Source organism: Pungitius pungitius, chromosome 14, assembly GCF_949316345.1.
Source record: "Pungitius pungitius chromosome 14, fPunPun2.1, whole genome shotgun sequence".
Classification (NCBI taxonomy): domain Eukaryota; kingdom Metazoa; phylum Chordata; class Actinopteri; order Perciformes; family Gasterosteidae; genus Pungitius; species Pungitius pungitius.
In genome coordinates this window covers 7,457,730-7,472,284 of record NC_084913.1, presented here as the reverse complement: position 1 = coordinate 7,472,284, position 14,555 = coordinate 7,457,730, and the positions used below count along the sequence as shown (strand labels likewise).

Here is a 14,555-nt window from a genome sequence, read left to right as displayed (position 1 = left end):
TTAAAGATCATAACCATGGAAACTGTGGATAAACACAACAGATAAACAAAGAAGTAGGATGACATCTATGTATACACACAAGTGCAGATGATGTTGTATTGATAGTATATATAATTTAAGTAGCATGTGCAATATGGGGGGGAAAGGTAGAGACACACGGCTCAATCAATATTGGGCATCTCCGGGTAAAAACTGACCTGTGATTGGAGGATCGGCAGAGAGTGGGTCCTTGTTCACTGAAAGTCTACCATAAATCATTAATACGCTGTGATGGAAGTGACCTGTGCGTTTGTGTGTTTTGCAGCCCATGTAGAGAATGAGGAGCAGTACACGCAGGCCCTGGAAAAGTTTGGAGAAAACTGTGTGTACAGAGATGATCCTGATCTGGGTTCAGCTTTCCTCAAGTTCTCCGTCTTCACCAAAGAGCTCACTGCGCTCTTCAAGAACCTGGTGAGTAAAGTGCCTGTGTGCGCGTGTGTCAAAGGATCGGGGTAACCCCCCCCGGTGTGGGACAAACAACGATTTCCATACTCTCGCTAATTGTGGGAGACAAACACACACACACACACACACACACACACACACACACACACACACACACACACACACACACACACACACACACACACACACACACACACACACACACACACACACACACACACACACACACACACACAGAGTCCAGCTGGAACTTGGAGCCCTCGGGGTGGCAACTCTAGATTTTCCGTTGAGACGGCCAACAAGCCGCTGCAACACCAAATATCTTCGGGATCTAAGTCAACCCAATCTGTTAAAGCCAGGTTTTGCATTGAGGCCAAAGATTTATTACAAAAAAACACCACACCGTGACGTGTGGTCCGTCGCTTCCTCCCAGACACTGCGTTGACTCACCCTGAGACCAGGAGCTTGGGATTTCATGTTGCTGGTGTATATTTAAAGAAACATGAGCTTCAGCCGGAGCCTGATGTGAAGATGTAATCTCTCCCGGCTTTAGCAAGCTCTCGCCTCCCTCGATCACACGAGCAGCTCCACACACAAGGTGTAGGGGCTGAAAAAGTCAGTGTCTTCAGTTATTTTAGCTTTTAGCCCGCTCTCTGCACCTCGCCCGTTTGCACAAATACAGAAAAGTAACCAGTCAATCGTAGACATAAACCACGAGCAATTAAAAGATGATTTTTAGGCATAAGTTCAAAATGTAACTGTAATCAACCCGTCGTCCCTCATTTAGCTTTTTCCACCTCTCCTCACCATCATTTTCTAAAGAAAACAAGCGTTGAAAACTGACATGCAGTTCCAGCCTTTAGTGCCTCCCCTTTGTGCTCTGAGCTCTTTCACCTTTGGACACACAACACGAGCACAACACACTAAAAGGATTACACCTTTTTTTTTTTTAAATCTTCTGATGTAACCCTTCAACTGTCATCTGTCTCTCTCCTCGCCCTCTTCCAGTTCCAAAACATGAACAACATCATCACCTTTCCCCTGGACAGCCTGCTGAAAGGAGACCTGAAGGGAGTCAAAGGGGTAAGGCATCCATACGGCGTGGTGTCCTGTTCCTTCTACACGGAGATGAATTTAGTTCGTCCAAGCTGTGCGCTTTAATCGGCCCGCGCACAAGCGGCGCCCACAGTCGTCCCGGTGACCACGTCGGCAACGAGCCGCTCTGCTCTCAGGCCGCTGAGAGGAAAGTCGAGATCTGATACCTGGATAGTAGAATAGTTGACAGAATACACGTGGCTTTATTTATTTATAAGATCTAAAGCTTCTCAGCAGCTCGTATTAAAACAGCGTACCTGTTACAGCTCGCCATGATGCAAGTGATTCAAATCTGTCGCTCCCACAACGGAGTGTTTGAGTCGTAGTGTGTAGACTGAAACTGAATATAAAGTGTGAGCTTGTGATTGCTCACCAGAACGCACCAGGAGGCTTGAAGTTGACTAGCAGGCCATTAAGCACAAACCGTAACCCAAATCTCATTCATCTGAGAGAGGCTTGAACTCAGAGGGCTTGGTAATGTTTCATAACCTTGTATTTGTGTCAGGAAATTTGTAATTTTGGGGGTATTTTATGCATTTTTATTGGACAGAATGGAGAACCCAAACAATAACTTTCATCTATCCTCCTTGCCCAGACTTAAGCAACCAGGTGTTTCATTTGGTTCTTCCTGATCAGAGAATAATGTAAACAAAACCGCAAAGCTGAGCGGGCTTTCAGCGGCTGACAGCTTGGCACCCAGCCGCCGGGCGGCCCGTCGGTCATGTGCGTCCACCAGACGGACGCATGTTAACTGCTGCTCTGTAATGCAATCAGCGCCCGTTAATGTCTGCGGCAGTCTGCGACCTTTCGCTCTCCAGACACGTGATTGGCTGCCTGCTTCGGGGTATGATGCGATTAAGCCGGTTCTCTAATGAGCCTGGTTGCCATAGAAATATCGGTTGTCCCGTGACACTGTACCGCTTGGCTCTGTCTTGACCTCTGAACTCTCTGGCGCCCTCTTTTTTTCTTTTCTCTTGTTCTGTGCTTCCTTTTCAGCCCCTTTCTCATCTTCTGGTGTCATTTCTCCTTTTCTCTTCTATGTCTCTTCATTCTTAGCCTCCTTGTCACCTTCACTGTGTCCCTCCTCACCCACATCTGTAATGCTACACCCACTTACTGCTCATTAGCCCTGTGATGATTCTCATCACCATAGTGACAGGGGTGCTAATGAGCTGCTGGTTATTTCATACCTGCAGGGGACACACACACAGGCAGGTAAATGGTAGAAATCAGAAATGAAATGATGGCTCATTTCTCTCATTCGTCTTTGTTCAGCCATCCCTTAACCTGCCGCTCACCTCCAGAGGACGAGGCTTTCCCCTTGTCCGTCCATTCCCCTTCATAGTCTTCCTCCTCCTGTGTCATTATTCTGCCTCCTTACACCTGTCCTCTCCTGGGGGGGGAAGTACCTGTTGGGAGGGCGTGATGAATTCCCGACTTGCATTAGAAGGCTGTTTAGACTGCACTGAGATAAGGAAGGAGACTAGGAGAAAGTAATATGGATCTCACTTAAGGGATGTGTTTCAAAAAGGCTGATGAGACATTTTTATTTATATTAGACCTGTGTGTTTAACGATTCACATTAAAACGTTAAAAGGTATATTTTATACATATTTTGTTGTCTTTCAGTGCATAAAATGGCAATCTGGTTTCCACAATTCCTGCAGCTTTGTGGCAGCTGAAGAAGCCACTGGTCCTGTTGTTGTTTGATTTAACTCGGGGCTTAATGGCTTCCTGGTGGCCGCTGTTCCCCCCGGAGCTTGTTAATATTCTACCGGTGGCGTCTTGGGCAATGAGCGAGATGAACTAACCTCGAGGGAGGCGGCCCCGCTAATGGCTCCGTGATTAGAGTACTACCACCTAGCAACCCGCCACGGCTGTCACTCAGATGAAAACCCACCAATATTCTTCTTCCTCACGAGGGCCACATTGTATTTCACAGGGTGAAGTGATCCGTGAATTATATCCGTGAATAGGTTTTGTTTGACATGAACATTTCACTTGACCCTGGATACAGCTCAGTTAGTGCAGCACCAGCATAAAAAAAACCCCGCAGGTTTGGGGGTCGGTGGATGACCGAGTGTAGGTTTTACTGAGGTTAAACACACCATCCAGTCAGCGTGAAAACGGAGAGGGCTGAGTCCACAAAAACATTTCTGCTAACGGCGAACTTTCGCCAACGGACCCCCGCGTGATGTCACGCCTGGAGCCCCCCCCCCCTCCCTATCGTCCTCTGCTCGTGGAGCGCTCTGTGATTCTAACCCGCCATGAGTCATATCAGCTTATCGCTATTCCGTTACAGTGTCTGGATTGTTGCCATTGTGTGCGAGGAGGTGGGACTCTGGGGCGCTGCACTCTTTTCTCACTCTTGGCGTTTTTTTTAGATGACTACAAATCCAGGATCTTCCTCATTACATCACACGCTTTGGTTGCAGATTCAGATTCAGTCAGTCCAGCTAATTTATAACCTGCTCCCAGCTGTGCAGATTTTAGTTTGATTTGCTCAGGTTTGGATGTTTTGTGTCCTAGATTTCTGCCTCCGCCCCCCTAATATGATGGAGCTAGTTTGTGGCACGAAAAAGGACCGGACAACCAAACTGCACTGCTTCGTACTTTGGACGCAGAAAGACTCCCTTTGGTCTGTGGATTATCCAAAGAAATATCCAGTCAGTTAACTAAATGAATTGAGTTAATTGTCCAATTCATTTTTGTTATAAATGGCATCAAGTCTTTGATTCTGCTGTTTCGTTTGCTGTGATGTTGTATTGAACATCTTTGGACTTTGGTCCATTCATCACCGCAGTGTGAGAAGGTGTGTGGAATGTGCAACAGGAAGTAACCTTGGCGAAAGTGGAGGCGCCGGTCAATGGCGTGACATTCCTCCTCCGTCCTTTTGGATTCAGCCAGACCGAGAATCGGGTCGCTGAGAGCAGGCTGGACTCTGTGGGAGTTATTTGCCTCGTGCTCTGGCCTGTTCTGCTCAGCCCAGCGATGCCTGGTTCTGGTATTTTTAGCCGTTGATACCATTTTTCTCCCCTCTGACATTTCCTTTCGCTCAGCCCTTCTTTTCTCTGTTATTCTTATGTTAGCCACTGAATTTGCTCCCCTTTTTTTGTTCTTTCACTTTGGTGCTCTGCTTCTTTCTTTTCTTTTTCTTATTGTCCTTTATGCCCTCTTTTCCCCTGGTGGTTCCGGTCCTTGCTCTGAATGGCCCGAGGGGCTCGGCTCAGTGAACCAGACTGTGATCATGTGGGCTAACCGGTCGAGCCTCTGCTGTGGACGCGGAGGTCAACCGCGGGATCACGGTCGTCCCCGGAGCGCCAACAATGCACTAAAGCCATAAGCTGTCTGTCAAGCTGGAACGAGAATCTGTGGGCTTTTCACACTCGTGGACGGAAAACGCACCGTAAGCCAGATGGACGAGGGTTTGAATGTTGTCCATACCACGGTGCAGGAGCTGCTTTCAAATCTGATACAATTCGTTGGATTGTTTTTATGGTGTTCAGCAGATTTTCCTGGTGCCCTGGTTTCAAGGCAACAATTCATTTGTTTGAATTGTATTTTCTAGGGCATGACGTCTGCTTTAGTTTGTCACAAACTCCGTTTAATCAGCACCGCAGTGTTGGGGATGTCGTTCAATCCAGCGGCTGGTGAAAGCACAACCGCGGCGATGAGACAAGTCGCCGTCGCCTCCCGTTCACGTGGACGAATCGATCGCAAATGCAAAAAAAAAAGCTTCACTGATATGAAACACAAAAAAGTCGCAAATTCTGCGTGTGTGATTCACTTTTCTTAATTGAAACAATGATTTGAAATGTGTAAATTGTTGAGATGGACTTTTTTTCTGTCTCACCGCGTGGTCCATTTATTTTTGCTCTAGAGCTTTCAGTAATATCAAAAAGCGGTTTTGAGTCATTTTCTGTGGATTAATTTAAGCTTTCTGCTCGTTTGTTTTTCCACAGGATCTGAAAAAGCCGTTTGACAAAGCGTGGAAGGACTACGAAACCAAAGTGTAAGAAACCTAATGTGTATCCTCCAACAGCTTTTCATTTATTCTTTTTATGAATGAAAGTAAAATTGTTCCTTCCTGAATTGACAGCGGTGAAAGTGACGGGATTCTCAGGCCGATCTTTAATTGGACCACTCTCCATTTGGCCGTCTGCCCGACTAACATGTGTCTCTGTATTAGTCGCACCTCTGATGATGCCGCAGCGTTGTCAGGGGATAAAGATTCACATGCTGACAAAGGCCTGCAGTGTTCTCCCAACGACATGAAATCTGGCTTGTGGGCACTGGTAAAACTGCAAATATACAATTGAAGCGGCTTTAAGACATACTCCAGCCGTCTTGGATTTCCAACTACGTCTAATGCTATTGACTTGAAAAAAAAAAAAGATTGATTCATATTTTTGGAATAGCACAAAGGAAACTTCTATCTCTTTTCCCACAACGACTCACATTCATTTGATGTCATTAAACAAACCAACCTTGAAGCTAACACCGTATCACACAGCCCTTGTGCACATGCCAAATGACACATGACTCTACATATTCTGCAACAGTTAGACAGACAATTGTGGTGGAAGTGGTGTAACATCATTAATGATGATTTAAAGGGAGGAGTTCAGAATTCGGAAAACGCTTATTTCCTTACTAGCCGACGTTTTTTTTTTTATATATTAAGCTTAGAATAAAGATTAAAATAAACGTACAGCAGCTTCTGGCTTCATCAAAAGTTAATAGAACCCCCTCCAATCAGCATAGAAGCTCACTTAATAACATGCCATATCTTGTTTGTGTCACACAGTTATAATACAACAGTGTTGCGGCTAGTAAGCAAATAAAGTGTATTTCCCCAAAATGTCTTTACTTTTGTAGCCTATTCCTTATGAAGGAAGTAGTAGTTCCATATTATGGACCCCACAGTCGAACCTGAGGGAGTGAAGTTTGTCTTGAGGCGCATGACCGTCAGAAAACACAGCACAGGGGAAAGAATGTTCTGCTGCATGGCCTGGTGTGTACTACTGTATGCAGAGTCTGTGCTCGTTGGGTAAAATCAGCCCTAAATACTGACTGTCAGGTCAATGATCAAAATCTTTTACTACTAATAAACCCTAACTTCTTTAGCTCTGTTGTTTGGAAGAGAAATAACAGAACAGGATTCTTTGCCCGACAACTGAACCTAAATGAACGTCTTAATTTTAAAGGCCGCTAACGGCCTGGATGGTACCTGCAGGACAGCAATAGGGCTGATTTTTTTTTCTTTCTTTTTTTAAACACTGCCACACTTTTCTCCCCCGTTTTTTGGTGGTGTTCTCAGAGATGTGCAATGTGCTCTCTGACCCCTTTTGTTGTCTTCTGTCACCAGCACCAAGATAGAGAAAGAGAAGAAGGAGCATGCGAGGCAGCACGGGATGATCAGGACGGAGATCAGTGGGGCAGAAATCGCTGAGGAGATGGAGAAGGAAAGGAGGTTCTTCCAGCTGCAGATGTGTGAGGTTAGTCAACGTAAAATGTCATCGCGGCCTGTTTAAATGTTCTGGTTGAAGAAGTAAATGTGTAATTGTAAAAATGTATTATGCGCTAACAGGACGTAGAAGTTTGGGAAAGAAATACCTTTTTACTGACTAAAGGTCCTGCAAAGACCCGTCAAAATTAGCCAAAACGGTTGCATATATCTCAAAATAGCCTTTTGGAATTCAGATTACATTTAATCGTTGTTTTTGTGGTCTGGACCTCTTTGATGTTGTGCTTAAATCAAGTTTTACTTGAAAGATGAGGACTTTTGATTTGAAGCGTCTGGATACGAGATGAAAGGAAAGTATGTGTTTGAGGTGGTCTGAAGCTGGCCTCCACCCGGTCTGATGGAATCTGTATTCAATACGTTTACAGTATCTCCTCAAAGTCAATGAGATCAAAATCAAGAAAGGGGTGGACCTGCTGCAGAACCTCATCAAGTACTTCCACGCACAGTGCAAGTAAGACCAACAGATCCGATAGAAGCCCCTCACGTTCAAACGCGCTTTGGTGCCAGTGTGTTTGTGCTTTGTTTTATTCACGCGCTCGCTGCTCAGTTTCTTTCAGGATGGCCTGAAAGCTGTGGACAACCTGAAACCCTCCATAGAAAAACTGGCCACGGATCTGCACACGGTGAGAAAACCCAGCTGCTCCGGTATTGTCCCCCCCCCCCTTCACTGACATCTGCATCTCAACATGTGGTCCGTTTCTCCTGTTTTCTGCCCCTTTTCCTCCCGTGAACAGATAAAGCAGGTGCAGGACGAGGAGAGAAAGCAGCTGACTCAGTTGCGAGACGTCCTGAAGACGGCGCTGCAGGTGGAGCAGAAGGAGGTGAGCGCCGCGGGTCCTCCACGTCGGAGACGACCTCCGATTCGGCTCACGCGTGCAGCGCCGTTATGTTGTTTTCATTTGAGCCTGGTCCTGTCCTTAGCGAAGCGTTTCGATGTGCTTCTGGTCTCACCTGATGATTGTCTTCTCCTTTCCTTTACTGCCTGCGTCTTTTGTGAAACAAGTCGAGGAGAGTAAGTGGATAAGTGGAAGCATTTTTGTGATTGTTTTCTTGAGTTGTAGTTCGAGATTTATGTATTCTTTCTGTTCTCGTAGAGCAGCATCTTTTTTTAAGTTGACATATGTCATTGCCACATTGTTTCAGTGATTTATTTTTGATTGGTTGTGCTTTTTAAACATTTTTTTTAAATGACTTTCAATGGGAAGCTGCATCTTTTACATCATCCGGTTGGCTGTGTCCCAAAAAAATCATTAAAGTCCCGTCAAGCCGCCCTCAGAAACCATACTCTCTGTTTCCAGACAGGAAATGACATCACTCATTTTAAAATCTGGCCATTGTTTGTTCCTTCTTTGGCAGTTGTTTTTACACTCCAGTCAAACCTGAATATCTAAAGGCGATTGAGTTCATTGAAGCATTTAATCTAAATGTTTTTCATCTTCTGATCCTTTCAGAGGGGGATCTGATAATAAAATATCTCCTTTTTGGCATCTACTTTTGCAGATTCCGATTCAGAGGTGTAAAAGCTCCCCTTATTTTCTCATCCCCGTGTGTACACAACCACAAGGGTCACAGCAGCAATTTTCTATTGTTGTTCATACTTGCTTTCAAATTCTCAGAGGAGCAGGAGACTCTGTAGCAGAGCGTAGATATGAGCCTTTCAACGCCTCAGTGCCTCCAACTTGGCATCAATTTGCATTTGCAAATCCCACATGCACTGCCTGCCCTTGCATTTTTTTAAAAGTTTGTTTAAAGACTCTTATTCCCTGGCTTTGTTTGTTTGTGTGCGTTTTACCAGGATTCACAGGTGCGGCCAAGCACCACGTACAGCCTGCACCAACCGCGGGGCAACAAGGAGCACGGCACGGAGCGCAGCGGCTACCTTCACAAGAAGAGCGACGGGTGAGTGCTTGAGCTTCAGAATCTACTGAGATTATTCTTTACCTTTTTGTTCATTATTTCTTTTTTTTTCTAAATTATATTTTTGGCTGTTTGTTTCTTTCCGTTATACGTAGTTTGAACATTTTAATAGACATTACAATATAATATTGAAAACTTTACTTTATTTCTATTAATTGTTCAATTTAAATAATAGCACACATAAGTGAAAAGCCTTATTAATTGCTTGTTTAAGCCGACCAAATCTTTTTTAGGTTACAGTGATATAAAACCCAGAAAAGCAGCGGATGCTATCGTCGGGCAGCTGCTGTTCTTGCCTTATTATAAGACACGATTACACTGCTCAGCTTGTGTGTCATAACTAATGCATGAAGTCATATCATAAAGTGATCATACTAAATATTTTATTAGAACTGCTCTTTGAGTTCAGAGTTCCCTGTCTGTTTGACTTATGAATATTTTCTCCGTCATAGCTTGAGGAAAGTGTGGCAGAAGAGAAAGTGCACGGCGAAGAACGGCTACCTCACCATCTCACACGGCACAGTAAGACAACAATTGCGCCTTTTTGGAAGCATGTTCACATTCTTCTCCGCACGCCTCGTTTAGTCACGCAAAAAACAGTTTAGTTCTCCACAGTTGGTCATTATCGTCACCCATTAACATGAGCATAAGTTACACAAGTTCTCCTCACATTGCCACCTCAGCGGAGACTCTTTTAGCCTGAACTCTGTTTCTTCCCATATAAAGATGTATCACGTAGCAGCTTATCACACGTTTCCTTTGGCTGCAGCAGCTATGGGATAAAGTTAATCACAGACACTCCTGCTTATTTATGTTGTCGTCATTGCGTTAAGTCATCGGCCTCTGTTCTCTCTCTCTCTCTCTCTCTCTCTCAGGCTAACCGGCCGCCAGCTAAACTCAACCTGCTCACCTGCCAGGTGAAGCACAATCCTGAAGAGAAGAGAAGCTTTGACCTCATATCCCGTAAGTTCGGCCCTCTCTCTTTGCCTGTTTTACATGTAACTTTCCTTACCTTTTTGTCTGGGCTTTTCTCTCTCCCTACTCTTTATATGTTGCACTCCGATGCCTCATTTTAATTGGCGTCCACACAACAGCAGTTTTGCAGATTATTTGCGCAGCATTGTGGCTTTCAAAAGTATCTCTATTCCTGTAGATTAGCCGAATCCTAAAGATATATATTAATACGTCCGGCTCATCTCAATCTCACATTTAGCAGCAAATGGTGAATAAGAAACTTTTTTGTAACATTCTTCCTGATTGACTTTAATAAAGGAAGAAATGCGCAAATGAATCAACAAAGATAACAAATGGTCGTTGACATGGATTGCTGGTTCATCCCTGAATAGTCCATTTCTGTCAAATAAATGACGTGTTTGTTAGGACGATCTTTGTCAAATGGATTGTCCGTGTTTACAATTGTATTATGTCACATTCTCTATAGACAAAAGCTCTATTGTGTTGTTCTGGAAAAGGGATCCCTTATCTTTTTTCTTTTGGCTGTTTTTGTCATCTTTTCCTTTCCTGCTGTGAAGGTCCGAAAGCAGAACGTTGAGGCCAATCTGTGATTTATGAAATTAGGCTTTACTAATATATTTTACATGAATCAATAGCCAGTGATAGGCTTTTGTCTTTTCTTTAATCTTAGTAGTTTTCTGTTGTGGATTTTTCCAGGTGTTCTGTATTAGGCGGTAGCCTTAAGAGGGAGGCGCTATGCTCAAACCTCACAGAGACACGAGCAGCTTTGGACACAGCGCTTTGAAAACGTTGGGCGATTCACACCTCAGCTGTTTTCCGTTGGGCAGTTCTCCCTCAGTTTGACGTTGATACTTTAATGCCCTCTGTAGGTTGTTGCTATGAGCTTCCCTTTTTGTCCCCCTTTTGTTGCCACTGCTCTTTAATTAGAGTTCTCCCTCTTACCCACATGTCTGCTCTGCTGTGTCATCATTTTTCGTTTTCGTTTCAGACGACAGAACGTATCATTTTCAGGCCGAGGACGACCAAGACTGTCAGATGTAAGTGCCCGTTGCCCGCTTTGCACACGCGTGCTGCCTCACACCCAATCAGATGCTTGGCTTTGTCTCTACCGTCCACCTCCTGGCTTCGGCTGCTCTCATCTCCTCCTCCCTTCCTCCTCCCTCTACCTCTGTCTCCCTCTGCCATGTCTCTACTCTACAGTTTTCATTCACTTCTACCGTATGCCCCTCCCGCCTCTTGTCTTCTCCTCCCTCCTGCAGCTGGATCTCGGTGTTACAGAACAGTAAGGAGGAGGCGCTGAATCGGGCCTTCAAAGGGGACCAGCATGTGGGAGAGAACAACATCGTGCAGGAGTTGACCAAGGCGATCCTGGCAGAGGTCAAGAGAATGACTGGAAATGACGTCTGCTGCGACTGCGGAGCGCCCAGTGAGTGGCAAAGAGGCAAATGATTGACAGCATCGTGCCAATGATGATCTTTAAAAAAAAAAAAAAAATCGTACCTAGGATTTTTGTGAGCTTTTGTAGTTGCGTATTAGAAATGATCTCTCAAACCTCATTGATACTAGCTGCTTAATAAACATCTTAAGAGACATTATCAATAATAACAAACAGGCTCGGATCTTCTTAAATACAGAGCCCCAATACCTTTTCTCAAATCCCCTGAAATTTCCCCTAGCAGACGCTTATGCATGCATGACACACACACACACACACACACACCTCCCGTTTTCTCACGCGGAGTGCCTGGGCCGGACTAGTTTAGTTCAGCTTGGTCACTTCCCCCTCACATTGTGTGCTGTGAGATATCAACAAGCCCTTCGGGCAGCTATTTAGTTTCCTGAGCAAACCGCTTTCCACAAGGACACATCAAAGTCGGCTCACGTGCTGCAGGAATTACTTTAGCTTCAGAGGATTTTGCCCAAGGACAGCCTGTCCTGTACCCACCCCCCCCCCCCCCCCCCCCCACCACCACCACCACCATGTGTTGTTTACATTTTCATTCCGTTTGCCTTCCTCAGACCCGACGTGGCTGTCCACCAACCTGGGAATCCTCACCTGTATCGAATGCTCGGGGATCCACAGGGAGCTTGGAGTCCACTACTCCAGGATCCAGTCCCTGACCCTGGACGTACTCAGCACCTCAGAGCTCTTGGTAAATTGCTGTTGGCGTCCGTCTTCTCTCTGCAGGGGTTTTGGGAGGTGGGGGGGCGGGTGTTATGACAGGTCGAAGGAAGAGAATGAGTACACGGGTGACAGGAAGTCGAGACGGGAAGGAAGGAGAGGACCGTCGCCCCTAAGCATCATTCTCCTCTCCTCTCTCCCGCGAGACGTCTGCGAGTCTCCACTCAGAATAGCTGAGGTCCTTTATGGCTTTTCTAATCAACGCTTGCTGTAGACAAAGCGCCGCATCACGAGGTTTACGTTCAAAGAGGCAGAGATGACAACTCTGAGCGGGATGCGAGTGGCGTCAAGAGTGTGATGTATAACTAGTGTTTTTTGTGCGTGTGTGTGTGTGTGTGCGCGCTCCGCAGCTGGCCAAGAATGTGGGGAATGCTGGCTTTAATGAAATCATGGAGGCTGGTTTAGGTGCTGAAAATGTGGTGAAACCCAACCCAGGCAGTGACATGTAAGTCACCCGTCCATCTCCCCCCTCCTCTTCCCCCCCTGTACACTCACTAACTGTCGACACCATCAGTGTGACATATTGGCACATCTCAACCAAAAATCATTGTACTGATCAGGTTTTTAGAAATGTGATTGATTACCAATTCAGAACAGCTGGAGTCTCTGGAATCTCTGAAATAAATAATTATTTAAAAAATACATTATACATCAGCAATTAAAGTTATGAGGTGTGACTTGTGTAAATAGTGGGAAAAATGTCAGCAAGATGATTGGTTTTCAGCTTTTGTGATACTTTCGTTTCATGCTTTTTGTGACTAAAACTCTCTGAAGCAAAGAAATTCACAAATTTAGTGGGTTTATCGACCAATTATGATCGTTGGCTTCCAATTAGTGCGATTCCCAGTCACGCTCATTCCCACAAAGAGCACATGAGCAGCCGCAGCTGAGCAGCCGCCTCTCTCCACGTGTTCCCCAGGCAGGCGAGGAAAGACTTCATCACGGCCAAGTACACGGAGAAACGTTTCGCCAGGAAGAAGTGTCCCGACGCGGCGTCGCGCCTCCACACGCTGTGTGACGCCGTGAAGGCCCGCGACATCTTCTCCCTCATCCAGGTCTACGCCGAGGGAGTCGACCTGATGGAGCCCATCCCTCTGGCCAACGGACACGTCAGTACACCAAGCCTTACGCCTGTGGGATGTCAAGTCTGTCCCTCCGTGCTGATTTTGTTAACTTTTCACCCAGTCACTTTGCTGCCATCGACTTTGACTTCTTATTCTCATATGGATGCGTTTGATCCCATTGGTGAAAAACTGTTTCATTTGTTTTAATTGCAGGAGCACGGGGAGACAGCTCTTCATCTCGCGGTCAGACTGGTGGACAGAACGTCCCTTCACATTGTTGACTTCCTCACTCAGAACAGGTAAACATTCTGAATTTTCAATTGGACCAATTTCCTTAAATTTTGATTGGAGTTATCATCCACTTTTTCATCTTAATTCTCTTCATTCTTAATTTAGGTTCAATCTCTATTATTATACCGCATGGTTTCACTTTTATAGATCTATTTTCTGGCATTTTCAAGTATTTAAGTAGTTAAAGATTATTTGACAATTATTCATTTTTTAGAGCTGTTTTTCTCTGTGTCCCTGCAGTTTGAATTTGGACAAGCAGACGGCCAAAGGCAGCTCGGCGCTGCACTACTGCTGCCTGACCGACAACAGCGAGTGTCTGAAACTGCTGCTGCGGGGGAAGGCCTCCATAGAGATTGGTAAGGGAACGAAGCGCCCACCAGGACGGCTGTTAGTCTTTTATTCACACCTGGGTGTGGTTTGCGCAATCTATTGATATTGATCACAAGTTTGTGTGTCAAAACTGTAATTTTGACTCGCCCAGCCGAGAGCTTGATGGTCCGCTGCTAGTTAAGTGTCATTGTCTTGCTTTGTCATAATTAAAAAACATCAAACACCAGAATCATTCAGTAACACACATTCATTGAGACATTTTCAATCTCTGATTCAAGTTTTTTTTTTCTTACAAATAAAGGAATATTCTACCAATATGATAAATCTATTTGGAAGGGACTATTCCTCTCTCTCTTTCTCACACATAGACACATGATTCAAGTACTCCAGATTCAGTTCCCAGAAGGGGTTCTGCCAAAAGACCCTAGCAACTCTTTCTCACAACACTAATCTTTCTACTCTGCTGTGACATAAACAAAACCGCCTGGTAATTGATACAGAGAGGGAGGACAAGGAGAGACCAGAGAGTTGTTCAATGTGGGAAACCGTCTAATTACGCATCTCTCATGTCTCGGTGAAATGGGAGGAGAGAAAGTGGGCGGTGTGTTTTATACTCCTGCGACGTGGATACAGTAACGATTCTATGTTTCTGTTGTCCTCTCTCCAGCTAATGAGGCCGGGGAGACGCCGCTGGATATCGCCCGGAGGCTCAAACACATACAGTGTGAAG

The 14,555-nt window shown here is 45.3% G+C and overlaps 2 protein-coding genes across 2 annotated transcripts in view; one reads left to right on the top strand and one right to left on the bottom strand.

Moving 5' to 3' along the window:
* The window catches only part of si:dkey-13p1.4 (transmembrane protein 151B), a 158,309-nt gene that overhangs the window by 43,507 nt on the left and 100,247 nt on the right, over positions 1-14,555 (bottom strand). The gene's annotated exons all lie outside the window — the stretch shown is intronic.
* Positions 1-14,555, top strand: part of asap2a (ArfGAP with SH3 domain, ankyrin repeat and PH domain 2a) — a 35,895-nt gene that overhangs the window by 17,072 nt on the left and 4,268 nt on the right. Inside the window, exons 3-21 of the mRNA XM_062557404.1 lie at positions 305-450; positions 1,453-1,527; positions 5,502-5,551; positions 6,908-7,037; positions 7,432-7,517; positions 7,614-7,689; positions 7,801-7,887; positions 8,070-8,078; positions 8,862-8,965; positions 9,436-9,505; positions 9,859-9,946; positions 10,947-10,995; positions 11,218-11,384; positions 11,978-12,111; positions 12,491-12,585; positions 13,060-13,249; positions 13,418-13,503; positions 13,736-13,851; positions 14,493-14,549. Of these exons, the coding sequence (XP_062413388.1) occupies positions 305-450; positions 1,453-1,527; positions 5,502-5,551; positions 6,908-7,037; positions 7,432-7,517; positions 7,614-7,689; positions 7,801-7,887; positions 8,070-8,078; positions 8,862-8,965; positions 9,436-9,505; positions 9,859-9,946; positions 10,947-10,995; positions 11,218-11,384; positions 11,978-12,111; positions 12,491-12,585; positions 13,060-13,249; positions 13,418-13,503; positions 13,736-13,851; positions 14,493-14,549 (1,815 nt within the window). The remainder of the gene's footprint in view (positions 1-304; positions 451-1,452; positions 1,528-5,501; positions 5,552-6,907; positions 7,038-7,431; positions 7,518-7,613; positions 7,690-7,800; positions 7,888-8,069; positions 8,079-8,861; positions 8,966-9,435; positions 9,506-9,858; positions 9,947-10,946; positions 10,996-11,217; positions 11,385-11,977; positions 12,112-12,490; positions 12,586-13,059; positions 13,250-13,417; positions 13,504-13,735; positions 13,852-14,492; positions 14,550-14,555) is intronic.